This window comes from Rhinolophus ferrumequinum, chromosome 12, assembly GCF_004115265.2.
Source record: "Rhinolophus ferrumequinum isolate MPI-CBG mRhiFer1 chromosome 12, mRhiFer1_v1.p, whole genome shotgun sequence".
Taxonomy (NCBI): Eukaryota; Metazoa; Chordata; class Mammalia; order Chiroptera; family Rhinolophidae; genus Rhinolophus; species Rhinolophus ferrumequinum.
The window spans coordinates 77,675,275-77,700,706 of NC_046295.1; the positions used below are offsets into that span (position 1 = coordinate 77,675,275).

Genomic DNA, 25,432 nt, shown 5'->3' on the forward strand with positions numbered 1-25,432 from the left:
CCATTTCACTCTTGCAGTTTTTTTAATAGCAATGGTCAAAATGTCCTGAGCCCATACCAGGCCCAGCACTGAGAACTTGTAAGGGAATAATCACCTAAAATCCTCATAACAGCTCAGAAACTATCATCCTCATTTTAGGGGTGAGGAAGCTGAGGTTAAGAGAAGTTAAGAGATTTGCCCAAGGTCACAGAGGAAGAAGTGGCAGATTGGGTCAGAATCCAAGAAGTTCAGTGGTGGAGCCTGCTTTCCTTTGCTCTGGCTCCCTCTTTCTTGGCTCTTCTGCTGCCACTCTCCCCTCTCTCTGCCACCTTGAGTCAAAGCTGCCAGGTTCTCTCTTGCCTCTGGGTCACAGCCCCTGCTGTTGCTGGAACTCCTTCCTCTCCTCTCTGTCCAGCTAATTCTTGCTCATTCTTCAAGTCTCCGTTTGGATGTCCCTTTCTTTCAGGTGTCTCACCTACTCATGTGAGCCCAGGTGTCCCCTCAGGGCCCCCACACCTACTCATGTGAGCCCAGGTGTCCCCTCAGGGGCCTCACATTCTTGAGTTTCTCCCCACTAGAGAAATATCACACAAGGTTGTACTTAAGCATCTGAATTACATGTACCTTGTCCACCACTATGCCCTCATGTCCAGCCAAAGGGCTGGCCCTCAGCAATACTAGTTGTTGAATGAATGAAAGACTGTGATCTTACTGATAATTATACTTTAAAAACTTAGAGGTACCCAGCGTTTTGCAGCTATACAAGGGCTGCCACATTGTTTTCTTCCAAGGGACACCAAAGTCCTGTGACTCTGGCAAAGCAGGGAGTCATTCCATCCCCATTTTTACAAAGGGGTGAACTGAGTAAACTCTGGAGAGCTAACATGACAGAATTTGATTCCAACTCAGGTCGGCCTGATTCCAAACCCAGTGTTTAGTACAAGAAACAACTGGATGGTCAGAATTCAATCACTTGACTCCAACTATCAGAGAGAAATTGTCTGGTAGGGGAGACGCGCGGCACTCTTGTAAACAAGAGTGGAAAGTAATAGGAGGATGCTGTGGGAGTCAGAGTAGGTAGCATTTGAAAATGGTAGCGCTTGAAGGGCGGGAAGGATTTGTTCGTGTGGGGACCGGCAGGTGTAGAGTAGACAACAAACACGTGGGTTCAGACCACCGCCAGTTCCTTCAACAAAACCGCGACGATATCTGATCGAACCTCCTGAGGCCCTTTAAGAGCGGCCTCGGCTCACTCAACCACCTCCCGTGTCAATCTAATCCCGCTGGCCAATCATAGGAAAGGCAAGATCACTTCCGCGCCTCAACCGCACTAGGGGGCGGGGCAGAGGGAGGGAGGGAGCCTCAATTAGTCACGTGACACACCCCACTGGCTAGAGCCCGGAGAGGCAAGGAACGGTTCAGCGACACTCATTGGCCAAAGAAGGGGGTTGGCCCTGCGTGAGGCCACGCCCCCCAGCGACCGAGAGGTTGGTTGCGCGGACGCCGGGGAAGGAGACGCTGCCCTTCCGCAGCTATGGGATCCCGGGTGAGTGGCGGCCGGGGCTGAGCCCGCCGGGCGGTTGGGCGGCGCGGCAGGGCCCGAGACTGAGACTTGCAGCGGGCGGGAGCCGGGCCTGTGCGGGGGACTGGGTAGGGGCGCAGGTGTCCGAGCTCAGACGGACTAGACGGGCCCGAATGGAATGAGCAGATACCTGGCCGTGGGCGGCGCGAGAAGTGGAACGAAAAGTACCCGGTCAGTGAGGAGATGCCGGGCCTGGAATGTTGTGGGGATCTGAGCAGAAGCGTACGTCCCTGAGCCGGGCTGGGAAAGTACCCGGGCTGGAAGGAGCAGGTGCGCCGGCCGTGGGCGGCGCCAGTGGGCACCTGGATGACACCCAGGGATATTCCGGGGGTCGGGGCAAGAGGGGAAGGGGCCTCACTCGGGCTGCTCAAGGAGATATCCGGGATGGAATAAGCAGATTCTGAAGACCGGGAAATCGCTGAGGTTCAGTGCGGTAGTGTCCGGTGCCCGGGTTGGTCAGGTGAGGTGTCCAGGATGGAAGGAACTGACACTGGGCAGAAGGTGACTCAAGGGAGTGCCTGGGCTAGGGTCAACGTGCTGGGCTGCTAAGGCCAGAGTCATTAATGGGATCATCCAGGGCAAGGGAGGAGGTGACCAGGTGGAAAGTGGTTGTAAGTGCCACGGTGGGGGGTGGAATGAGTAGGTTCCTGCCCAAGGTTACAGGGCAGAAGAGGTGACTGCCCAGGTGGGGATGGCATTAGAAGTGTCCCCACGTTGAGGGCATTGCCATGGGCTTCTCATCATGGAGAAGAGGTGGAGGCTTCTCCCCGGGTGGTGCCAGGGGGATGGATAGGTCAGGGTTGGGCTGGATCTGGACCCATCACTGGAGTGAAGCAGGCTTGGGGGCAGGTATTGTCACCTTGCATCTGCTGCTCTTGACTTTCCTACAGACATATGCCAGGACTCTCAGCACTGTCTCACTCCGGGAGCATGTGTTCAGGCTCATCTTTATAACTCCCATGTGGGCTTTTCAGCTGGGGACCCAGAAGCCCTTCAAGTGTGGCATAGAGGGAGAGGTGGCAGTTGTAGCAGGCAGCTCAGGGGAGACGACATAGCCTTGGGATCCCCCATAGCTAAGGTCACATCCCAGCTTGGCCATTTACTCATTGACCTCGGTCAGGTCACTTACCTCTGAGCCTCAGTGTCCTCATGTACAGTGGTTGTTGTGAGGGTTCTACAGGTGACGAGACTCAAAGACTCCGTGGAGAGTCTGTCCCAGGCCTGGTCTGTAGGAAATAAGTGCGTGGGAAATAGCTGCTGAAGGGGGTGAGAGGGGTGGCTTATGATATTAAGCCTGGCCACTGGCATCACATACCTCAGTAGGCAGCCTCCTGGCAGGATGTCTCCTACCCATGACAATATGAGTTTCCTCAGCCCGAGAGCATTTCCTTGCCAGCCCCCCTCACGCACTCACAGCCCAGCCCCAGAGCTAGACTGATAGGATCGTCCTTTTCCACTCACTGGAGATATGCTGTGTCTCGTGCTGGTCCAGTAACTTTGGCCACCGTCCCAGGTAGACAGAGCCTGCATATTCCTTCTGCTTGAGGTCCCAGAAGACTTTGAAGGCATCCCTTGCCTTGGTGGTGGCAGTTGGGGAGCCCCCTGCAGGATCTTGGGGATTGGGCTATCTGTGGTTAAGCTACTTATTTGCTGGCCTTGGAATGGGCAGTGGGGTACCTTGGGGGTCTCAGAGGGCCCCAGGGAAACTGCCCTTGTAGCCTGTGGTTCCTCTGGGGCTAGCCACTTCCGGCTCCATGTTAAGTTTAGCAAAAGGGTTGAATTAAGCACAGAGTCTTGATCCAAGTCCTGACTCTACTGCATACCAACTTTGGACTCCCGACAGCCTCTGTGAGCCTGTTTCCTCGTTGGAAATTGGCAAGGGTGGGGGCGTGGGAGAGGTAGAGAGCATCCACTTCACAGAATTGTAATCATTCAGTGAAATAATGGATGGGAAGAATCAGCACAAAATATGCCCAAATGTGTAGTGGCTATTGTTATTTGAGGAAAAAACCTGCTGTTTTCATAATTCAGTCCACAGGAAGTGAAATATTCTTGGTTTTGTGGGAGGTGAAAAAGATGTAATGGTTCTCAGTCAGAGGCCTGACCCTTTAGAAACCTGAGATTGTTTAGCAAATGAGCCATGAAGTCTGAGAGTGACCCACGCATATCCATCTCCCTGGTGGGAAGAGGGTCAGTGGGGCATTGGGCTGCTCTCCTGCTGGTGGGTGCAGAAGGCTGGGGCCCAGTTCCAGGCCTGGCGTCTCACCTCGTCCCCCAGGGCACTCTTATGTGCATTTCTCTGCCCATATGCACATGTCCTTGTTTCTGACTTGGTCACCTGTCTCACAGCTCTGTGGAGGGACCCTCTGGTGTGCGTATCCCTGTCTTGCTGGGGCGTGGATGGTGCCCATGACCCAGCCAGCAACCAGTTGAAGACGTTGTCTTTGGAAGCACTTGGCCCCGAGGGCTTCTGCCCGGGGTGCTGGTCCTGCCATGGCGTTCCGGAGGACGGAGGGCATGTCCATGATCCAAGCCCTGGCCATGACGGTGGCCGAGATCCCTGTGTTCCTGTACACGACGTTTGGGCAGGTAAAGACGTTTGGGTCGTGGCCCTGCCCTTTAATCACTTTGGTTCCGGAAACACTGAGCCCCTCAGCTTCGGGAAAGCGAGGCCCTCATTACTGCTGCCCCAGGCGTCGGGTATCTCCTCTCTGAGCTGAGTCAGAAGGACTGGGTTAGAGTCTGGAGGCCCCAAGCCCAGTTTTCACCTGCCAACCTTAAATGTCTGTGCTGACCAGGCCTCTTGACACTTCCTAAAGCTCTGCCCTGTGGGATGCAGCCCCGTCCGAGGGGCTCCCAGTCCAGCAGGCAGAGCGTGAGACGTGTCCAGATGGGACAGCTGGGTACAGTGAATGTCATTGTCTTCGAGGAGTCCTTAAGAAATGGAGCTGGCAGAATGGTTTTGATTTCTGTCTCCCTGTCCTCTTGAGCATGTGTCTTAACCTTTGTGAGCCTCCGATGCCTCAGCTGGGAAAGGACGGGCATTCAGACAGGTAACAGGTAGGCCTAGTGCAGCGACTGGTGTAGTAGGTGCTCAGTCACTGCAGCTGTTAGAATCATGACTGATGGTGTTAGCGACCCCTGCTGGCCCCCAGATGTGATCTCCTTGGCATCACCTTTTGCTGTCCCCAGTCCCCTCTTTACATCTCTGTGTGCACATTTCAGAGAGGCTGGCCAGGTCTCCCCTCTAGAGGTGGCTGCCTCTTCATTGGTCCTGGTCAACAAATATCCCTGGAGTGCCCGATGCATTCCCTGTTCCTCATTGCTCCCTGGGCAGCTCTGCCTGCCTCGAGGCTCTCCTGGGGAGAGGTCACCGGCTGCTTCCCTCTTTTCCTGCAGTCTGCTTTCTCGCAGCTGCGGTTGACACCAGGCCTGCGGAAGGTTCTCTTTGCCACGGCCCTGGGGACCGTGGCCTTGGCCCTGGCTGCCCACCAGCTGAAGAGGCGACGGCGGAGGAAGAAGCAGGTCGGGCCCGAGACGGGAGGCGAACACCTGGGTAGCGTGCCCCTTCCCGTCCCCATGGCCAGGAAGGTCCCGTCGGTGAAGAAAGGTAGGTGTGAGATGGTGGGACAGGGCCTGACCTCAAGTCAAGTCCCAGCTGGGCCCCTCTTAGCTGTGGGATCGTGGGCTAGTGACATCCTATCTCCAAGTTCCTCTCATCTGTGAAGTGGGGTTGGGACTAGAACCTCCTTCCGTGAGTCATTGTAAGGATTTGGTGGGTGATGTGGCCGGACCCGAGTCCAGTAGGTGGCAGTTGTTCTCATTATTTGAGGACCCTTTGGGAGCTCTAGGTCGGATGCAGCTCCTGTGTCCAGGGAGGGTTGTCCCTCGCTCAGGAGCAGAAAGAGCCATATGGTTTCTGAGCCATATGGCCGTATGGTATTCTCCTCATCCCCGTCTTTTTTTTCAATTAAGGTTTACTTTGCATACAGTAAGAGTCACCTTTTTAACATACAATTCTATGAGTTTTGACAAACATATAGTCATATAATCACCACCACAATCAATAACTTGTTCTCTCCTGCTCTCAATCTCCTCGGGTCCCTTTGTAGTCAGCCCCTCTCCCTTGCCCCCAGCCTCCGGCAGCCACTGATCTGTTTTTGTGTCTGGTGGTGTGGCTGTTGAAACCTCTTATGGCCCCTGTTAATCTTGTCACCCAGCAACCCTGTCTTTGCCACACCTGCTGTGTTCTAGGTCTCTTTCCAAGGCAAGGAGTTCTCACAGGCTCCCATCTGGGGAGAAACCTGTTTCAAGAAGTCTTCTTGTGTGAAAATGAATTTTCACTATGAATTATCATTGCAAAATGGGAGTTTATCTTTACAGTAGCAAAAAGAAGTTTTTAGACGAGTCTCGACCAGGACCTAAGAAATGCTGATTAGCTGGTTTCCGTTTTGCGTTGGCCCCTGGGACACCGGAGCCATTCCGGCACCTACCGCTTCCTTGCCCACCCTGTACCACCACCAGCCCCTTTGGTTTCGCCTGATTTTCTCTTCCCTACTTTTGTCACTTTTAAAAAAAATCTTTGGTGCATTTTTAAAAGTTGTTGCCTCGAATCCTTTTTGTTAGGAGAATTCCAATCAGTCACTCAGCCAGCAGCCCAGGGGAAGTGGCCAGACCTCACTCTCAGCCTTATCCTGCAGGTCCGGGCCCCTCGTCCCAGCCAGGCCCGGTACCGGTGACAGGGACGCGGTAGTGAGCGGAGTGACAGGCAGGGGCACTCTTCTGCTAAGTGTATGCGCTTGGGGGGCTCTGCGGTCACTCTGACTTAGAAACTCAGGGCAGGCTCCAGATGGGGAGGCGGGTGGGGCTGATCCAGAGCCGGGAGCGGCTTGTTCAAAGGCTGGGTGCGAAGCCCGCATGACCCCTGCCCTCCGATTCCTCACAGGCTACTCCAGCCGGAGGGTACAGAGCCCCAGTAGCAAGAGCAATGACACCCTGAGTGGCATCTCCTCCATCGAGCCCAGCAAGCACTCAGGCTCCTCCCACAGCTTGGCCTCGGTGAGGACAGGGGAAGAGGGGAGGGTGCCAGGATGCCTGCCACAGCCTCAGGGCTCAGTCCCCGGCCACTGAGTGGGGCCTCGTTTCTACCCTTAGCGGGCTTATGGAGTGGTAGGAAGGTGGGAGTAGAGATTTCATTCATTCATTCATTCATTCACTCATCGTCCATCCAGGCAGGCTTTTGGAAATGGTCATTGATCATTCACTGAGTACCAGGTATCAGTGAGAGAAAGCTGGACAGGAGCAGAAGAGAAGCTTATGGCCCCTTGGGAAAGATACTTTTCTATGAAAGTTCATTTATTCATGCATCAGACATTGAGCGAGCACCTGCTTTGTGCCAGGGACTCTGCTAGGTGCTGAACTAAGTAAAACAAAGAAAAGTTGATTTTCTCTTGGGGAATGGCTTTTGGCCCATTCACTCATCTAGTTATTCATTCAGCCGGCACCAAGCCCCAGCTCTGAGACAGGCCTGCCCTGGGAACCCAGGGGCGAGCAAGAGATGGCTCTTGTCCTAGAGGAGCCCACAGCCTGGCAGGGTGGGTGGCCACTCGTGGGAGAGAGGTGTGGGCGACAGTGGGCCCTGGCTGGCACGTGTGGACTGGGGGCTCCCTCAGTCTTCCATGTCAGAGTGGTAGCGGAGTCCTGGAGGGGGAGTGGGCCCAGGGCAGGTTTTGTAGGAGGCTGCTGGGTCCTGACTGGGCCTTGGCCTCAGTATCTCCTCCTGCCGTGGCAATTTCTGTGAGGCGTCGTCAGGCGCTTGGCATTGGTGGACCAGGCTGTGCTGACGGCTTGGCCGTGGCAGTCGTGCTGGCTTCAGGCATAGTGTCTAGAGAGGCCGTGTGGCCTGTGATGAGGCAGCGGGGGAGGCTCGGGTTCAGCAGACGGTTTGGGAAGGGCTCACCTCTTGCCCTTGGCTTGGCACCCAGATGGTGGCGGTGAACTCATCCAGTCCCACTGCTGCGTGCTCGGGAACATGGGACACCAGAGGGATGGAAGAGTCTGTGACCACCAGCGACGGCAACGCCGAGAGCCTCTACATGCAAGGTACAGGCCAGGCGGCACGTCGGGCTCCGTGGGGGCAGGGCTGGTGGGGGAATGCCCTTCGGGAAGCCCAGACCGGGCCCAGGACACCTCTCCACGTGCTGCTTTGCAACCCCTTTCCTACTCCTCACCCCAAACCCCTCATTCAGAGGTTTCCAGCCCTTTCTGGACAGGGGACAGTCTCTAGGAATAAATCTGGTCTGAATGAAGGCCTGTAAATTGATTGTCTTGGTAAAAAGGATCAGGACCCCGCCCACGCTGTCCTGCCCGCCCGTCCTGGTCCTTTGGGGCCCTCCTGCCTCCGCACTCTTCTGAGCCTCCTCTTGAGTAGCACTGTGTGGGGCCTGGCTGCTCTCCACCTGCTGGGGGCCTGACTCCCTTTTCTCCTCCCTGTGCTCAGGCATGGAGCTGTTTGAGGAGGCTCTGCAGAAATGGGAGCAAGCACTGAGCGTGGGGCAGAGGGGGGACGGTGGCAGCACCCCCACACCGGGGGACGGTCTCCGGAACCCCGAGACTGCTTCAGAGGCATTGTCTGAGGTAGGTGGTCCCCTACGCCCTGGCCATGGACAGGCTTGGTGGGCAGCCAGACCCTGGGAGGCAGCCTAGCAGCCGTCCCTTCTGCCAGCCAGTCGCGCGGCCCCTTGGATGTGAGCTTCCCCCTGGACCCGGATGTCGGTCCAAGCAAGTAAAACATTCACGTACCGTGCTCACACATGCCTGCACTTGACACAGTAAAGCACCGTGATGCTTGTACCCTGATCCCCACTGTGCGTTCCTGCAGGACTGGGGGGAATAGCCTGTGTTCATTGTCGAGGGGATCGCACGGCCTTTGTCTTGTCTTTTTATGCTTTTTGGGGGGCACCGTCCAAGTTTTCTGCAGTGAGCATTTAATTCAATATCAGGAAAGAGAAATAGAGTAAAAAAGCTAAAACAAAACATTTTTGTGAAAAGCACACTAAATATATATCCCAGGATGGATGTTCACTGAGACATTATTTTGTAACAGTTAAAAAACACGAAAAACTGGAAACTGTTTCAGTGGCCATCGGTAGGGGTCTGGAATACTATGCAGCCATTAAAAGGCCAAGGGAAGCTGTGTGAGCTGATAGGCTGCTCTCTCCACGATGTATCATTCAGTGAAACAGATAAGTTTAGAATGTGGATAGTATGGCCCATGTTCTGTTTTAAAAGACATGCGTCCTGCGTCTGTGCACTCTGGGTAACTGCTAGTATGTGTGTGCATTCTTACTTTCCTCTAACAGATACACAGGAAATTGTAACAGTGATCTACAGGGAGAGGGTCTGCAGGGAAAGGTGGAAAAGACTTTCCTTGTACTTTTCTGTACTTTCAGTACTTTCTTTACTGTTTGACTTCTAATTTTGAACACATGGCTTATGGGCAAGGTTTGTATAGGCGGTGGCATTGTGGGCTGTTTCTGTTGTATTTGTTATACTTTCCTGTATTAAAAAAACCCCCTTTGAACTCCTGGCCCTGGCTGGAGCGAGGTCGGGGGAGGGGCATCTCTTTGGGGGGCGGTCTGACAATATCTGGCAGGTCAGTCAGGGGCTGGCCAGGAAATGGGAACAACTTCAGATGTTGAAAAAAGAGGCGTTTCATTTAGGGAACTGGTTGCACAGGTGAGGGAGGAGCTGAGGGGTCCCAGGGCCAGAGGGGGTGTGCCCAGAGCCAGGACCAACTCCTAGAACTAGAGCCTAGAGCCATGGCAGGGCCTCACTTTGGGGAGGGTGGGAGTGAGGCAGGATGAGTTTCTCTGCCCACTTCTCCACCCACTTCTTTCCTCCAGCTGTGCCTCCATTGGCTGCGAATCTGGGAAACAGTATGGAGCACTAAGATGGAAACATGCCTGGTATAGCCAGTAACAAGTTGAGGGTGTGTGTGCCCTCCACTTTAGTGGGGGGCATTAGCTCAGAGGCCTGTCACACAGGTATGACCCGTAGTTCTGGGACACAAAGGTTGGGAAATGCCTGGGGTACAAGAACGCCTTCAGTGCCCTAGAGCACAGCTGTATGAGGTCACCTCTACGTGTGGGCAGATGGAGGGTGTTAGGGCAGAGGGAGGTGGAGGGAGGCGGCTTTATTTCTAAGATTGTATTTATCACTAACACTACATCTTAAAATTATAGAACTTTCACTGTTTTTCTTATTGTGAAAACAATTAAGTATTCCTTATAAAATAGTGAAGACTACAGAAATTGAAAAGAGGGGGACAAAAGAGCCCAGACTCTGATCAGACAGCTCATGTTGTGTGATGTGGGTAAAGCCCTCGACCTCCCTGAGCGCCCTCAGCAGGACACATGCCAGCCATGTGATCCGGGCCCATAGTAGGTGCTCAATAAATGATCTTTGTCATCAGTATTATTGATAGAACCCTTCATCCAGGTAGAACCGCTTGTATCCTTCCAGCCATTTTCCTATGTTAAACATTTTTTTTTTTTTTTAAGATTTTACTGGGGAAGGGGAACAGGACTTTATTGGGGAACAGTGACTTTTTTTCCAAGTCAAGTTGTCGTCCTTTCAATCTTAGTTGTGGAGGGTGCCGTTCAGCTTCAAGTTGTTGTCCTTTCAGTCTTAGTTGTGGAGGGGGCAGCTCAGCTCCAGGTCCAGTTGCTGTTGTTAGTTGCAGGGGGCACAGCCCACCATCCCTTGCGGGAGTCAAACTGGCAACCTTGTGGTTGAGAGGATGCGCTCCAACCAACTGGGCCATCTGGGAGCTCAGCGGCAGCTCAGCTCAAGGTGCCGTGTTTGATCTTAGTTGCAGGGGGCGGAGCCCACCATCCCTTGCGGGACTCGAGAAATCGAACTGGCAGCCTTGTGGTTGAGAGCCCACTGGCCCATGTGGGAATCGAACCGGCAGCCTTCGGAGTTAGGAACATGGAGCTCTAACCGCCTGAGCCACCGGGCCGGCCCTATGCTAAACATTTTTAAACAAGTTTATTGAAATATAATTCTCATACCAAGAAATTCACTCATTGGAATTGTACAATTTAATGCCTTTTAGTATATTCAGAGTTGTATGAATATGTCACATAATCACAATTAATTTTTATCACCGCAAAAAGAAGTCCCATATTCATAGCAGTCATACCTCCTCTCCTATTCCTCAATCTCCCCCTTCCATCCCGAGGCAATCACTAATTTACTTTCTTTCTCTGTAGATTTGCCTATTTTGATATTTCTACAAATGGAATCATATAATATGTGGCCCTTTGTGACTGGCTTCTGTCACATAACAATGTTTTCAAGGTTCATCCATGTTGTAACATGATTATTGCTTCGTTTCTATTGCTGAATAAATTCTGTTATGTGGGTGGACCACATTTTATGTATCCATTTATCAGTTGATGGACATTTGCTTTGTTTCCACTTTTCAGCTGCTGTGGATATTTATGTATACTTTTTTTGCATGGACATGTTTTTAATTCTCTTGGGTATGTACTCAGGTGTGGAATGGCTGTGTCATGGGATAACTCTCTGTTTAGCATTTTGGGGAACTGCCAGGCTGTTTTCCACAGCAGCATTTTACACCCCCACCAGCAGTGTAAAAGGGCTCTAAATCTTTACATCCTCGCCAACACTTGTTTGTCACGTCCAGTGCAATGCAGGCAGTGAGAGAACGAGAAGGGGCGGCGAAGGGTTAAGAAAGAAACAGAAATCAAGAAAGTTATGAAACAGGGGGCAAGGGTCTCCCAGCCTCAAAGGACTGAGAGCCCCGAATCAGGCCGCCTTCTGGCTTTTATTGATATACACACAGGAAGTAGTATTGTTTTCTCCATGGTCTGTGAGTCTCACACATCATACCAGAAAACTGATTCAAATCAATCACCCTTGCCTGCAAACAGCCGGAATCGCAAGTCCCATGATGTCTTAACAATTACAGTATGTGCCTCTCCAAGGACAAATCCTTTATGCTGAAACTTATTGATAAGAATGGAAGGAGAACTGATGTTATCTCATCACTGACTCACTTCCCAGGCAGGTTGTGGGAAGGAATGCAGCCACATAGGCAGAAGCTCTCCTTAGCCGGGGGAAGTTGGGGAGCTGTGCCCACCTCTCTCGACCCCGTGGGTTCTCCTGGTGGTCCCCACGCGGTTCCGCCTGGCTTGGGTTGTTCCTCCCGTGAGGAATCTTACCCGTCATTGGCTGACCAACCATCTTTTGGGGGCCAAACAGAGAGACATGAAGTGTAAGCACAAAGGTGAAGCAAAGTCCCTGAAAGGAACAGTCTCACAGACTCTTCTTTCTTTAGGGACAGGCACGAGGGGACCTGATTAGGCTGCTGTGTGACAACTCTTGCTATCGTCCAACTTTGATTCCCCATCCTAATGGGGGTGAAGTGGTCTCTCATTGTGCTTTTGATTTGCGTTTTCCTGATGGCTAAAAATGTTGGGCTTCTTTTCATGTGCTTGTTGGCCATCTGTATATTTTGTTTGGAGAAATCTCTATTCAGATCCTTTGCTTTATTTTTAAATTGGTTGTCTTTTATTCTTAAGTTGTAAGGGTTCTTTAGATAGTCTAGATACCAGTCCCTTCTCAGAAATAAGATTTGCAAATGTTTTCTCCCATGCTTTTCACTTTCTTGATGGTGTCCATTGAAGCACAAAAGTTTTTAATTTTGATGGAGTTCAATATATCTGTTTTTCCCTTTGTCATTTGTGCTTCTGGTGTCCCACCTAAGAAACCCTTCCCTAACCCCAGGTCACTTCACAGAGACAGAGCTGGCAGATCTCTGCCAAAGCTCATGGCCCTGCCGGCCACATGGAGCGGGGTCTGGCCCTGGGGAGAACTGAGCAAAGTGACCAGTGGGTCTGGAGTCCCATTGGCCTAGGGTCGAATCCCGGCTCTGCCAGGCTCTAGCTGGGTATGTCAGGCTACTTAACCTTCTTGAGTTTTCTCTGGGAAATGGGGTTGTAGTATTACCTGTCTTTGAGGGACACCAGGAGGCTGAACTGTGGGGTGCCTGGTCCAGGGCAAGCTCTCTGAAAGGCCCCCATTTCCATCATTATCATCTGAGCTCTTCCGTTTCTCTTTCTCCCCAGTAGCCTCAGGCCCGAGTCGGCCCTTGTCCTCTCCCTGGGGTCTGATTATGTCAAGTGCAGGATCTGGTAGCCTCCGTGGAAAACAGAGTTGGGTCTGCCCATGCCTCACCCCTCAGCCCAGACGCTCCTACGGTCAAAGGAGCAGTGTCCCCTTCTTCCCCATGCCCTGTGCTGGGGGCAGAGGGTAGCAAGGTTACTGGGGCCACAGGCTGCTGCATCTTGGGTGCAGTGCCTTCTGAGGCACACACAGTTCATAGCAGCAGCAGGGCTCGAGCCCAGCTCTCTCTGGGCTCCTAACTGCTCTCATATTACAGTGATAGTAACAAGTACGGTAATTATTGGAATAGCTAACACTTACTGGTTGTCACCACGGGCCAGTCTTGTGTGAAGTGCTATGTCATGCTTTTCCTAAGATCCAAGGAAGTAGGCCCTCTTATCTCAGTTGACAGATAAGGAACCTGAGGAAACTGAGGCTCAGAATGGGGAAGTTGTTTGCTGGAGGTCACACAGTTCAGAACTGGTGAGACCAAGCTCTGAAGTCGGGTCAGCTTGGGCCTAGAGCAGTGCTGCCAGTAGGAAGCCACATCACCTCATTTAAAAGTTTCACGTTAAAAAGAAAGAGAAAACAGATGAAACTGATGTTAATAATACAGTTTATATAATGCAGTATATCCGAAATATTTTCATTTCAACATGTAATTGACACGAATAATCACTGAGACATTTTAAAATTAATTAATTAATTTATTTGGTACCAAGTGTTGGAAATCCAGTGTGTATTTATATTTATGGCACATCTCATTTGGGACTGGCCACATTTCAGGGGTTCACTGGTCACATGTGGCCGGTGGCTCCTGTATTGGGCAGCTCAGGTCTAGACCTCCCATCCCCCAAGGGCTGGGGTACATCATCGATGGTGAGAGAAGGGGGGAACGGGGAGGGCCCGGGATGATGGGCATTGTTGTAATCGCAGCCGGAGTCACAGCGAAGAGAGTTTGCGGAGAAGCTGGAGTCCCTGCTGCACCGCGCCTACCACCTGCAGGAGGAGTTTGGGTCCACCTTCCCGTCTGACAGCATGCTGTTGGACCTCGGTGAGCTGGGCCCCTCCCAGGCTGTGGCGGGGTGGGGGCAGGCTGCAGGTGGAGGTGGGGAGGTGGTGAGGGAACTTGGGCGGGACTCCCTCAGTGCAGCAGGGAAACCGGAATCCCCGGGGGCTGACAGCACCCAGGGAAGGGCCCTCTCACCTTTTCCGGTCCAGTGCCTTGTTGCACAGAGGGGGAAACTGAGGCCCTGGAGGGACAGAGGCGTCCCTTCTATGTGGCAGGCAGGAGCAGAGCTGGAATGAGCCCCTGGCCAGTGTGCCTTGCCCCATCCCCTTGGGGGCAGGCCTTGGGCTTGTGTGGCAACATCTCCCCGAGGGCTGTTCCAGGCCTTTGGTCTGAGCCCTCTTACGGGCACAGAGTGGCCTGAGGGAATGGCTCACATGGAGAGAAGCCCAGAGCAGGCCAAAGGGCCGAGAGCAAAGTCTCGCTGTTACCCTGCCCTACTGAGGTAAAGGGGTGTGGCGTCACCGAGGGAATGAAGTTACTCAGCCCGACAGCCCGTGTTGTCCTAGCGTCCGCTGGGAGCCAGATCCTGTGCAGTGAATGCGACGACCCCCAGGGCCCTTCCCTGGGTGCTGTCAGCCCCAAGGGGGAGTGATAGACTCCTGAATGGCCAGCTCCCTGGCTCTACCAGTGGTGACACAGGCCTAGCAAAAGCTGGCCACGGTGACACATCCTCCCACAGCCTCTCCCTGAGTGGCTCTGCCTCTCATAGGTATCCTGCTTCCTCCAGCCTCCCCATGTGGCAGAGAAGGCTGGTGGGGCTTTCAGGGCTATGGCCTCTGCTTACTGTGTTTCCCCGAAAATAAGACCTAGCTGGACCATCAGCTCTAATGTGTCTTTTGGAGCAAAAATTAATATAAGACCCGGTCTTATATAATATAATATAATACAATATAATATAATATGCCAGGTATAATACAATGTAATGTATAATATAATACCGGTATAATATAATGTAATACCCGGTCTTATATAATACAATATGATACAATATAATATAATACTGGATCTTATATAATACCTGGTATTATATAATATATATAATATAATATAATACTTGGTATAATATAATATAATACTAGATCTTATATAATATAATGTAATATAATATAATATAATATAATATAATACAATACCCAGTCTTATATAATACAGTATAAGACCGGGTCTTATGTTAATTTTTACTTCAAAAGACGCATTAGAGCTGATGACCCGGCTGGGTCTTACTTTCGGGGAAACACGGTATTTGTTGCACAAGTCTTTCCTAAGCGCCCTTGAATGTCCAGACCCTCTCAGCCCTTGAGCAGGTGGGGATGGGAACGCCGAGTAAATGGCCCATGGACTCCCTTGAGCCTTTTGGTCTCAGTGGCTAAGTTTCAGCTTGTCTGGGAGGGAAGTGACTGCCCAGGGCCACACAGCACAGCAGAGTCTGCCCCCGCAGAGCTCAGGGGCCAGCAAGCCTCGGGGTCCAGCAATGTGGCTGTGGGCATGTCCCCTCAGCAGCCTCGTTTCCACACCTAACTGCCCACCTCTGAGGACATTGTAAGATTGAAGGAGGCGACGAGCCCAGGGTCTTCGTGCACAGTGCTCAGTAAATAGGAGCTTTGTACTTGTCAGCGTCGTCCACCCAGAATCGGGGGTTCTGGGCTCTGCATACGTGCGTCCCGCTTGGTGATCGCGGGAGTCTCAGCCCAGCCCTTCTCTTCCTGCTCTTCCCAGAGCGGACCCTCATGCTGCCCCTGACCGAGGGCTCGCTGCGTCTACGGGCAGATGATGAGGACAGCCTGACCTCAGAGGATTCCTTCTTTTCTGCCACCGAGGTGACGTGGGGTGGCAGATGGTGCAGAGGGGTGGGTGCAGTGAAGGCCTGGCTTCTGTGCGACCCTCGGCATGAGCACTGGGTCGTGGGAAAGTGGAGCTCTTTCCTCCGACGGGAGCAGGATTTGGCAGTCACCAAGTGCTGCTCCCCAGGGATTCCATACAGTTGCTGGGGACAGGGAGGCCTGAGAAGCCCGGGGTCATAGGTCCTGGGGGTGAGGTCAGGGGTCTGCTCCCGCCAGCTCCAGGCCAAGCTGACCTCTCCCTTCTCCAGGCCGCGTGCCTGTTGCTTCGCATGAGTCTCCTGCCATGGTCATGTGTGTCAGGCCCGGCTGTCCTGGCCTAGGGTGGGAGGGTGTGGGCAAAGGTCCAATAGATGGTCCCTTTGGGATGAGCCCCTGGAGATGGGGTCAAGGCCAGAGTTGGACTTGAACCCAGGCCTCCTTTCTCTTGGGCTAGTGTCCCCCTGGCATCCCTTCTGGCAGTTTGGCCTCTAGGATGTCCACTGGGCAGGCGCCCTCAACCCCCGGGTGCTGTTGACACAGGCTTTGACATGCTCTTCCTCTCCCTCTGCACCCTCCCCCAGCTCTTTGAGTCCCTGCAGGTCGGAGATTACCTGCTGTCACTCTCCAGGCCCGCTGCTGCCTATGAGGAGGCCCTGCAGCTGGTGAAAGAGGGGAAAGTGCTCTGCCGAACCCTCAGGTGAGGGTGTGGGGTAGGAGAGCGGGGGAGGAGCAGCTGGCGTGAACCCTGTCCCCTTTGGAGGAAGCTGGAGAAGCCAGCCATGCTGGCTGAGGGCTGTGATGGGTCCCTGCCCCACCACGGAGGGCCTGGGGTGGCCCAAGTACCGAGACAGGCAGGTCTGGAATGAAAAGCGACCAATTCCTATAATTAATGAATAAAATAACAAGAGTTCGTACTTGTTCCATGGAAACACAGTGGGCGCTGTTCCTGAGCCCCAGGTGTGATCCAGCCCCTCTCAGCAGCGGCCCAGAAGCCAGGCTTTGGGGACAGACAGACCTGATTCTCTCCAGGTTCTGCCACCTTGTAGTGTGTGTGGCCCTGGGCAAGTCGTCTACATCCTCTTAGCCTCAGTTTTCTTATGTGTGGTATATTCAGGTTTCTTATTCATTTTGAACTAATTTTTCTGTGTGATATGAGACTCAGAACTTGACTTTTCATCATGACTCCAAATTTAAGTTACGTGTGTTTAAAGTTCACTGACTAAAATGGTTGAAAGCCCCAGTGATTTGAATAAAGGATGGCCAGACCAGGGCACCTCCAGCTGCCCCAGAAAACCCTGCCCAGGTAGGCGGCAACCCCCTGCCCTGGCTTTCTGCCAGCTTGGAGCAGTTTGGTCATTTCGGTTCTTTGCCAGGGAGGGTCTTTTGCTGTTTGGGGCCTAAAGGAGGCCAAGGTCAGCCCAGCTCCCAGTGACCAGACCTGCCAGCTGTGCCCAGTGCCATTGAGGCTGACACGTCCTCAGAGAACATCCAGTCAGCCTCTTCCTTTGGTTTGGGGAGACTGAGGCCTAGAGGGGGTCAGGCACTTGCCCAGGGTCACCCTGCCAGGCAAAGGCAGGGCCACCTGTGGCTCTACCCAGACCCCCATGGGGACATCGCTGGGTGGGGCCCAGGGGACCTGACTGTGTGCTTCCCCTCAGGACAGAGCTACTGGGCTGCTACAGTGACCAGGACTTTTTGGCCAAGCTGCATTGTGTGCGGCAGGCCTTTGAGGTGGGTGTGACGTGGGGACACCGGGGGAGGAGGGGCCGGGGGTGCGGCAGGCAGGCAGGTCTGCTGCTGGGCCTGCTCCCACCCCTGGCCCCTCTAAGCAGGCAGACGCGTGTCCTGCCAAGCATTTACTGCCCTGTCCTTGGCTGTGGGGCCTGCCAGCCCGACAGCTCACTCCCCTCCCATCATTCCTAGGGCCTTCTGGAAGACCAGAGTAACCAGCTCTTCTTCGGGGAGGTTGGCCGGCAGATGGTGACAGGCCTAATGACCAAGGCTGAGAAGGTAGCTGGAGGCTGGGGATCTGTTTTCAGGTTTTCGTCCCCCCAACCTTGTTTTTTTTTTTTTTTTTTTTTTAATTTTTATTGGGGAATATTGGGGAACTGTGTTTTTCCAGGACCCATCAGCTCCAAGTCAAGTCATTGCTTTCAATCTAGTTGTGGAGGGCGCAGCTTGCTGGCTCATGTGGGAATTGAACCGGCAACCTTGGTGTTATGAGCACTGTGCTCTAACCACTGAGCAAACCAGCTGCCCTTCACCTTGTTTTATTTTTAGTTTCTTTTAACTTTTATTTGGTTCTTAAAAAAAAAAAAAAGAAGGGAGGGAGGGAGGAAGGAAGAAAGGAAGGAAGAAAAGCCAATCTGAAATGAAGCTGAGGAGCTTTGACTTTATTCTGTAGGCTGTGGGAGAGCAGGGAAAGGGTTTGGGTGTTTTCCCATGTTAAGTGAAAAATACGGATGTGTGTTGCATTTTATTTCTGATCACAGTATAATATAGCTGTACAAAATTCACTGACTGAAATGCAAACCATAGAAGTTCTCCCTGAAACCCAGCTGCCCCAGGGAACCATTGCTGACAGTCGTACACGAGTATGTCCTACTTAGTTTCATGGACTGTAACTCTTGAACTTGTAATTTAATTTTCAAGGCTCAGGTTGTGCCCCTCAGACTGTTGTGCAGCCTTGTTTTGCTGTGTAAGAGTGTATGTGTGTCAGTCCATGCAGTTCCGTTGACCGATTGTATTGTATCCCGTCGGGTGGCTGGCTGTGGCCTATCCGGTTCTCCTATGGTTGGGCATTTGGATTGCGTCTGACTTTTCAGGGTTACAGACACCACTATTATTATCAGTCTCTTCCAGATCTTTCTAGGTACCTGTAAGGTTTACTGTGGGGCAAAGCCCTGGACGTAGCAATACTGGGTCCTGGGCTCGGATATTGAAAACTGGCAGATCTTGCCAGTTTGCCCTCCAAAATGTTTTAACAACTTAAGTCCCTACTAGCAATATAAGAGTGTGTCTCCTTATATCCTGGCAGTACTCGATATAACCTTTCTAACCTTTATTTTATCCATGCTTGATGTTTCTTGGATCATTAATGAGGTTGCATACATGTCACTCGTTTCTTTTCCTTGATGGGTTTAACTAACGCTCCTGAACATGCCTTCTCCACACTCAGTCCTTCCTCACCTGCGGAGTTATGGTTCTAAAAGCCACCTCTGACCTCCACACCCAGCTGCTGAAGCCCCTCCCACACTTCTGCTCCCTTGGTGTAGAGACCAAGCTCAGGTGGAGGCCTGCTGCTCTACGCACTTTGCCTCGTCCGGACAGAAGGGCTCAGGCTTCCAGGGCCTAGCAGACTTCCTCCCTGATCGAGGCCTCTGCACATGCTGGTTCCTCCGTGCCCGGCACACTGTTCCTCAATTCTTTGTTGTTAGCGACTTTATTGTAAGCTATACATGCAAGAGTGCAAAAGTGTATCTATAGAGTTTAATGAGTGAAAAGATGACCCGCTTTGTACCTGGCAGCCAGGTTAGGAAGTGGAAATATACCAGTACCTGGAAGCTCCCCATCCCCCTCCCTCCCCCTCTTCCTTCACCACCCGCCCCCGGCCAGCTCTTTCCCTAGGAGCGCTTCACCTGCTTTGTCCCCTAGGGCCTAAGCGCCCTTGGGCTCGGCCCACCCAGCATGGCCCCATCACCCCGCATGCTGCTTGCAGTTACCTTGTCCTCATGACTCCATCCCAACCTTATTCACATTTTGGTGAACATTCGTCCAGTGCCTCCTCCTCCCGTGGTTCTGTATAAATGGCATCAACCTGTGTGCACGGTTCGGTGTCAGCTCCCCACTGCCTGGCTCTTGGGCACATCACTGATCTGCCGAAATCTCACTATTCCTATCTGTAAAGTGGGTGTGATATCAGAATGCCCCTCATAGGACCATATAAATTAAATGAGTTGATCCATATTAGAATAGTCCCTGGCATGTACCAGCTCCCCGTGTCCATAAGTGCACATCCACCCCTGCAAATTGTGCCCTTCTAAACCTCTCAGTCCCGGAGGGTGAAGACTGCGTCCTGTGTGCTGAGTTTTATACCAGCAGCAGCAGTGTGATACACTATTATTGCTGAGGTCCAGGCACTGGGTTGATTCTGTGACATGCGTGAGCTCATTGACGCCCCCACAAAAGCCCTATGACAGTGGGGCTGTGGCTTCTCCCAGTGAGGCTCAAGGTCATAGAGAGTTGGATCTTTGGCTGCCTGACTCAACCTCACGTCCTCACGCATCCTCCCAAACTGAGCTCGTGCTGGGGCATGTGTGTCTCTCAGTGGGTGCTCAGGAATGAGCTGGTTGGAGACATTGTGGGGTGCCTGGTGTTGGATCTGCCCTGGAAATGCCCTGGTCTCTGCAGAGGCACTTTGAGGTGGGCCGGGGACCCTTCTTGCCTTGTTTTCTCCATGGCTGCTGCTCAGGGATAGGCCCTGCCGTGGCGTGTCCCCCATCCCTGCGGATCTTGTCTAGCTGGGTCTTGGGGCCTCTTCAAGAACAAAATAGGCTATGCTTCTCCCCAGAGCCCCAAAGGCTTCTTGGAGAGCTACGAGGAAATGCTGAGCTATGCCCTGCGGCCGGAGACCTGGGCCACCACACGGCTGGAGCTGGAGGGCCGCGGGGTGAGTTGGTTGGTGCTAAACACCCGAGATCCTTGAGCGGGGGTGGGAGGGGCCCTGTGCCAAGCTCTGCCTTGAACCTCAGGATCTGAGTTGGCTCCATCACTGCTACAAGCCCCCAGGTCCTGCGCTGCCCCAGGCCCAGGCTGTGAGGGAGATGGCCCCAGCTGCACGCCATTGCAGGGCGGAGATGTGTGTGCTCACCCGTGTGTTCCCATCGGCCCCCTCGGCCTGTCTTCCCATCTGGACAGTGGTCCCGCTGCTCAGGCACCCCGGGCCTCAGAGCAGCCTCCCCTCGCAGGTGGTGTGCATGAGCTTCTTCGACATCGTCCTGGACTTCATCCTCATGGACGCCTTCGAGGACCTGGAGAACCCCCCGTCCTCGGTGCTCGCCGTCCTAAGGAACCGCTGGCTGTCGGACAGCTTCAAGGAGACGGTGGGTGGCTGCCCCCACTCCCAGCACGCACTGGCCTGGACCCCGTTTCTACCCTTCCCTGGCTTCCTGGGGACCCCATGGCTCGCCTCAGCACCACTTTAGAACCAGCGTGCAGTGTGTTTTTGTTCCATGCTGTGGTTTCCCTTACTTAATTCTACTCGTTCTATGCTGTTATTCACTCTATTCAATTTTAATGCATCCTATTAAATCAAGTTAAAACATGGGGAAAGAAGAGGAACAGCAGGAAAGCACTGAGCAGGACAGGCAGGCCACTCCGGCAGCAGTGCCAGGTGGCAAGGGGGTGGTCCGGAGAGGGCTGGGGCTGGTCTTCACAGGCAGTTTCCAGGCCATCACTCTGCATCCCACAACCACTGAATGAGGTGGGTGCTGGCTCACGGCCATTCTGCATAGCAGGAAACTGAGGCCCAGAGACGTTCAGTGGCTAGTCCAGAGGCCCACAGGGGTAAATGCTGGAGTCCAGATTCAGATTTAGGTGTGTCTGATTCCAGTCGAGGGGAGAGAAACAGCAGAGCTCGGGCACCAAGCCCCGTGTTCCTGCTGGGGGTGGGGTGAGCTGGGGTGAGGGTTTGGTCCCAGGCTAGGGATTAGATAGGGGCTGCCAGCCGGGCCTGTTACTCTGGCACCCATTGGGTCCTATCTTTGATTTAGGCCCTGGCCACTGCTTGCTGGTCGGTTCTCAAAGCCAAGAGGAGGCTACTGATGGTAAGTGACCTGACAGGACCCCTGGGCAGTGTGCAGTGTGGGGGCTCTGGGTGTGGTGCCCAGCTCAGTTGACCCTCCTTTCAGGGTGTGCTGGCCCCTGGCCTAGGGGGAAACAGGGGCTGGTACAGGGAGGACTTGTGGAGTCCCCAGGCCCAGCTGCACCTTTTGGCCTCTGTCACAGCACTGGCCACCCATCCTGCCAGTACCTCTCCCTTGACTAGGCGCACCTTAACCTCTACCCCCCGCAGGGCCCAACACAGAGTAGGCCATCAGGAAATGTCAAAGGAACCAGACACCAGAAGAGGGGAAAGGGCATCCCTAGAGGCAGAAAGGACTCAGGCAAAGAGTGGTGGCTGGTTTGGTAGAGGCGCCTGGGTGTGGGGGCAGGATGCCCCTGGGGGCAGGCAGAGCGGCCTCCCTCCACCATTGGTCTGCTGTGATCTGCACCCAGGGCAGCAGCTGGCTGTGCTATCTGGGCTGCGATCCGTTCTTCCCCTCTGCCAGCCAGGCTCTGCTTCCCAGCTGTTATCAGTTGCCTCCGCCACACACTCCAGGCACTTCCTGTGCTGAGCCCACCCCCGGCCTCTTCTTGTGCAGTCCTCACAGCAGCCCTGAGGTCACCCCCGTTCTGCAGAGGTGAAAATGGCCTCCCCTAGTCATTTGCCCAGGGTCACCCAGCAAGAATGTGAATGAGCCAGGCCTCCGTCTAAAGCGCAGCTCTTAAGATGACCCCAGGGCTGGCCTGGGTCCCAAACTCAGCCTTCCTGCCCCCATAGGTGCCCGATGGCTTCATCTCCCATTTCTACTCCGTATCGGAGCACGTTAGCCCCGTCCTGGCCTTCGGCTTCCTCGGACCCAAGCCCCAGCTCGCTGAAGTCTGTGCTTTCTTCAAGGTAAGCAGGGAGTGCTGTGGCCACTGCTGCTGCCTGGGCCCTGCCCTGCCCCTGGGATTGGAGCCCTGGGAGGTGCCAGGAGTGGAGTGAGGGCCTGAGCCTGCTCCCGAGAATGGGCGGGTAGGGGTCCCTGGAGAGAGCTTGTGCTGCCCCTTCCACCGGGAGCCTGGCCCAGTGGGTCTGGGGACGCCCTGGGAGGGCTGGAGCCTGAGACTAAAGAGACTTGGCCGTGGGAGGTCTGGAGGCCATCAGTGGGGGGCAGGGGCTTGACCCAGGGCCCACCCACTCCTGGTACCCCAGCACCAGATCGTGCAGTACCTGAGGGACATGTTCGACCTGGACAACGTGCGCTACACCTCAGTGCCAGCGCTGGCAGACGACATCCTGCAGCTGTCCCGGCGCCGCAGTGAGATCCTGCTCGGCTACCTGGGGGCGCCGGGGGCCAGCAGCGTGGGCCTTAACGGCGAGCTACCCCGAGGGAACGGCCCCATGGAGGAGCTGGAGTAGTGACGGGCACAGGCTGGGGAGGGGTGGCTGCCAGGGCCTCGTCCACGCAGGTGATGGCAGACAGAAGGCACCCGCTCCCTCCTTTGAGTTGACATGGAAGGGCCTGGGCGTCTGTGGCCATCAGCCGCGGCAGAGCCCAGGCCATGGTGGCTAAAGGCAGTTGCCCATGACCCTGGCCCCCTCATCATCTGGGGATCCCCAAGGCCTGGGGGACAAACTTCCTTGGAGAGGGATGGAGCTGGTAGCGGCCTGCCTGACTGCCCTCAACTGTACCTGGGGAAACAGGCTGAACCAGTGGCCAGTGGGGCCTGAGGGAGAGGAAGGTAGTGAGAGAGACAGAGGAAGGTGTGAGGAGAACTGGGAAAGGCAGAGCTGGGATGCCCTGGGTGGGGGACCCCAAAACCTCCCACCATCCCAGGGCTGCTGACAAGTGGGGCTGGGGGGTGGAGGAGAAAGATGGGGGTGGCAGGGCTCTGTGGTGAAGGTCACCGATGCCCCAAGCCTGAAGGAACTGGGCTGGACAGTCTCAGAATCCATGCATCTGGCTGTCCAATCCTGACGACTGCTCACCCCCGCCATCACCTAGAGAGTTTGCAACAACAGAGAGGGAGGTTGGCGGCCTCGGAGTGGGGCTGGGGGCATGGTGGTGGGCAGCAGGCTTGGACCATCAGGAGGTGGGACAGAGGAGGGCGTGCTTTCCTTGTGCCGACATCTGTGCAAGGACTGGGCCCTTGAGAAACCCGAGCACGAAACCAGGACGCTGTCCTCTGACATTCCCGTTCCCTGCCAAAGACTGTCATTGCTCCTCCCACTGCTGCCATCACCAAAGCCAGAGGAGGTGGGGCTGGTCCCCCTGTGCGCCGCCCCCTCCCCCACCTCCCTCTGTGAACCCGGAACTCCCTGGGTGGCGCTAGGCGCTGAGCGGGAGGTTCTGACCAAGGGTCAGCTCAGGCCTGTCACCTGTGCTGCTGTTGGTGGCCCCAGGAGTGAGGGGCCCAGGGACCACGTCAGGGAGGTCCAAGGGTGTAGCTGAGTGGACCAGCTCCCCAGCCCTCACTAGGACGAGAAACTGCCCAGCACTTAGCCTTCCACTGGATGCACAAATGCTCTCGAGCCATGCAGTGGTCCTCCCCACTGGTCCTCCAGATGGGCGTGGACAGCACTTGCCCCACGTCATTTGTCCCCACGTTGCATGCAGGGTTTGTCAGCCCTGCAGACTCACTTCTCTCACGGTGTTTTCACCTGAGCTGGGATGTTTTATTTATTGCCTTAACACTTTATTTTGATGGCTCTGCCCTTGTCCAGGTTGAGAGGCCTGCGAGAGAAACAGACCCCTCCCAGTTCTGTAGTGTCTGGGTTTGGGGGACTGGCTCCTCAGACCAGGGGTTCCTCTCCCTCGATGGCAAAAGGGTCGCAGGGGTGGGGTGATTGTGCCCATTTGGGGCGAGAGGGAGATGCCGGGCCTGGCCTGTCACTTGTGAGCTCACTCTCCTCCCACGTTCCCCCCCCAGACTGGGGGATGGTTGTGCACTAACCTTGGTTCGGGCTCCAAACTCACCTCTCTGAGGTCGAGGTCAGTACAATGCTAGGGACCAGGGCTGGCCCTCCTCCATCCCAACATTCCGTTCATTTGCACTTACCCTGCGCTATGAATGTAATCTTGGGCCTGGGCCTCAGCCCACTCTGATGTGTTCCCAAATTACACAGAAAGTGGCATTTTCATTTTGTCTTTGTTTACACGTCCTTGCACTGCCTCTGGCACTTATCTGTCGCAGCTTCAAACTTTTGTATGGTAGAGCGTGTGTGCATCGACTTCAAGTCAAATAAATGATTTGAAGAATTTCCTTCCACGGTGCCATGCTGCTGGGTACATGTGTGGCTGTTTGCTTCCTGGGCCAGAGCTGTGGTCCCACTCTGAGGTATGGTTGGTGGAGGTTCCAGGAGGGCAAAGGTCGAGGGCAGCCTGGTGGGGGCTGTGAGTCAACTTGGGGCTCTTGGCTGCCTGGCAGGGAGGCCCTCAGCAGGGGGGGCCCCTGACAGGTGGAGGGAGATGGGGAGGGGCCAGTGAAAAGCTTAAAGACAAATGGGTGGGCGGCCTTGGTGCGGATCAGCTCAGGCAGTCTAGGTGAGCTTGATTCTTCTCCCCCTTCTTCCACCTCCCCCCACCCCACACACACTCTGGTTCAAGCCGTTGTTTCTCAGTCTCCGTGTGTAGGACACAGCTCCCTGGTCCATGCTGGTGTTAGGAGCCTTGCGCTTCCCCCTCCCCCGCAGGCAGTCAATCACTGGTCGTCAGTTGGCTGCTCACAGCAGCTCATGGCAGCTCTCGCTGGCTGCTGGCTGCCAGCCGCTCACGCTGGCCACCAGCCACTCCTGGCAGCACACGGTAGCCCACAGCAGCAGATAGCAGCTCACGGCAGCTCACACCACCTCCGGCTGCTCATGGCAGCCCAGCTCTAAGGACAGCGGTTGTTCGCAATCTTAGCTGTAGAGGGCGCAGCTCACTGGCCCATGTGGGAATTGACCTCGGCGTTAGGAGCACGGCGCTCCAACCATCTGAG

General features: G+C 54.4%; 1 protein-coding gene across 3 annotated transcripts; it reads left to right on the top strand.

The window, feature by feature from the left end:
• The first annotated feature begins 1,445 nt into the window (after nt 1-1,445).
• Nucleotides 1,446-24,325, top strand: MIGA2 (mitoguardin 2). Of its 3 annotated transcripts, none has more exons than XM_033123471.1 (16): nt 1,446-1,525; nt 3,911-4,150; nt 4,961-5,171; nt 6,507-6,619; nt 7,546-7,663; nt 8,061-8,197; nt 13,691-13,808; nt 15,543-15,643; nt 16,228-16,343; nt 17,305-17,377; nt 17,570-17,656; nt 20,217-20,315; nt 20,614-20,748; nt 21,418-21,471; nt 22,248-22,364; nt 22,665-24,325. In XM_033123471.1, exons 2-16 carry the CDS (start codon nt 4,055-4,057, stop codon nt 22,869-22,871), a joined length of 1,782 nt encoding a protein of 593 aa, XP_032979362.1. In that variant the 5' UTR covers nt 1,446-1,525; nt 3,911-4,054; the 3' UTR covers nt 22,872-24,325. The 3 variants fall into 3 exon arrangements, with proteins under 3 accessions (XP_032979362.1, XP_032979364.1, XP_032979363.1); XM_033123473.1 differs by having other exon boundaries at nt 4,976-5,171; XM_033123472.1 differs by lacking the exon at nt 1,446-1,525 and adding an exon at nt 1,617-1,732 and having other exon boundaries at nt 22,665-22,871.
• The last annotated feature ends 1,107 nt before the right edge of the window (nt 24,326-25,432 follow it).

Bases quoted from the DNA above. Each gene is read 5' to 3' on its own strand.
- MIGA2 (XM_033123471.1), top strand. From the start codon at position 4,055: ATGGCGTTCCGGAGGACGGAGGGCATGTCCATGATCCAAGCCCTGGCC. The intron at 5,172-6,506 runs GTAGGTGTGAGA...GATTCCTCACAG, and splicing joins GGTCCCGTCGGTGAAGAAAG to GCTACTCCAGCCGGAGGGTA. The intron at 7,664-8,060 runs GTACAGGCCAGG...CCCTGTGCTCAG, and splicing joins CGAGAGCCTCTACATGCAAG to GCATGGAGCTGTTTGAGGAG.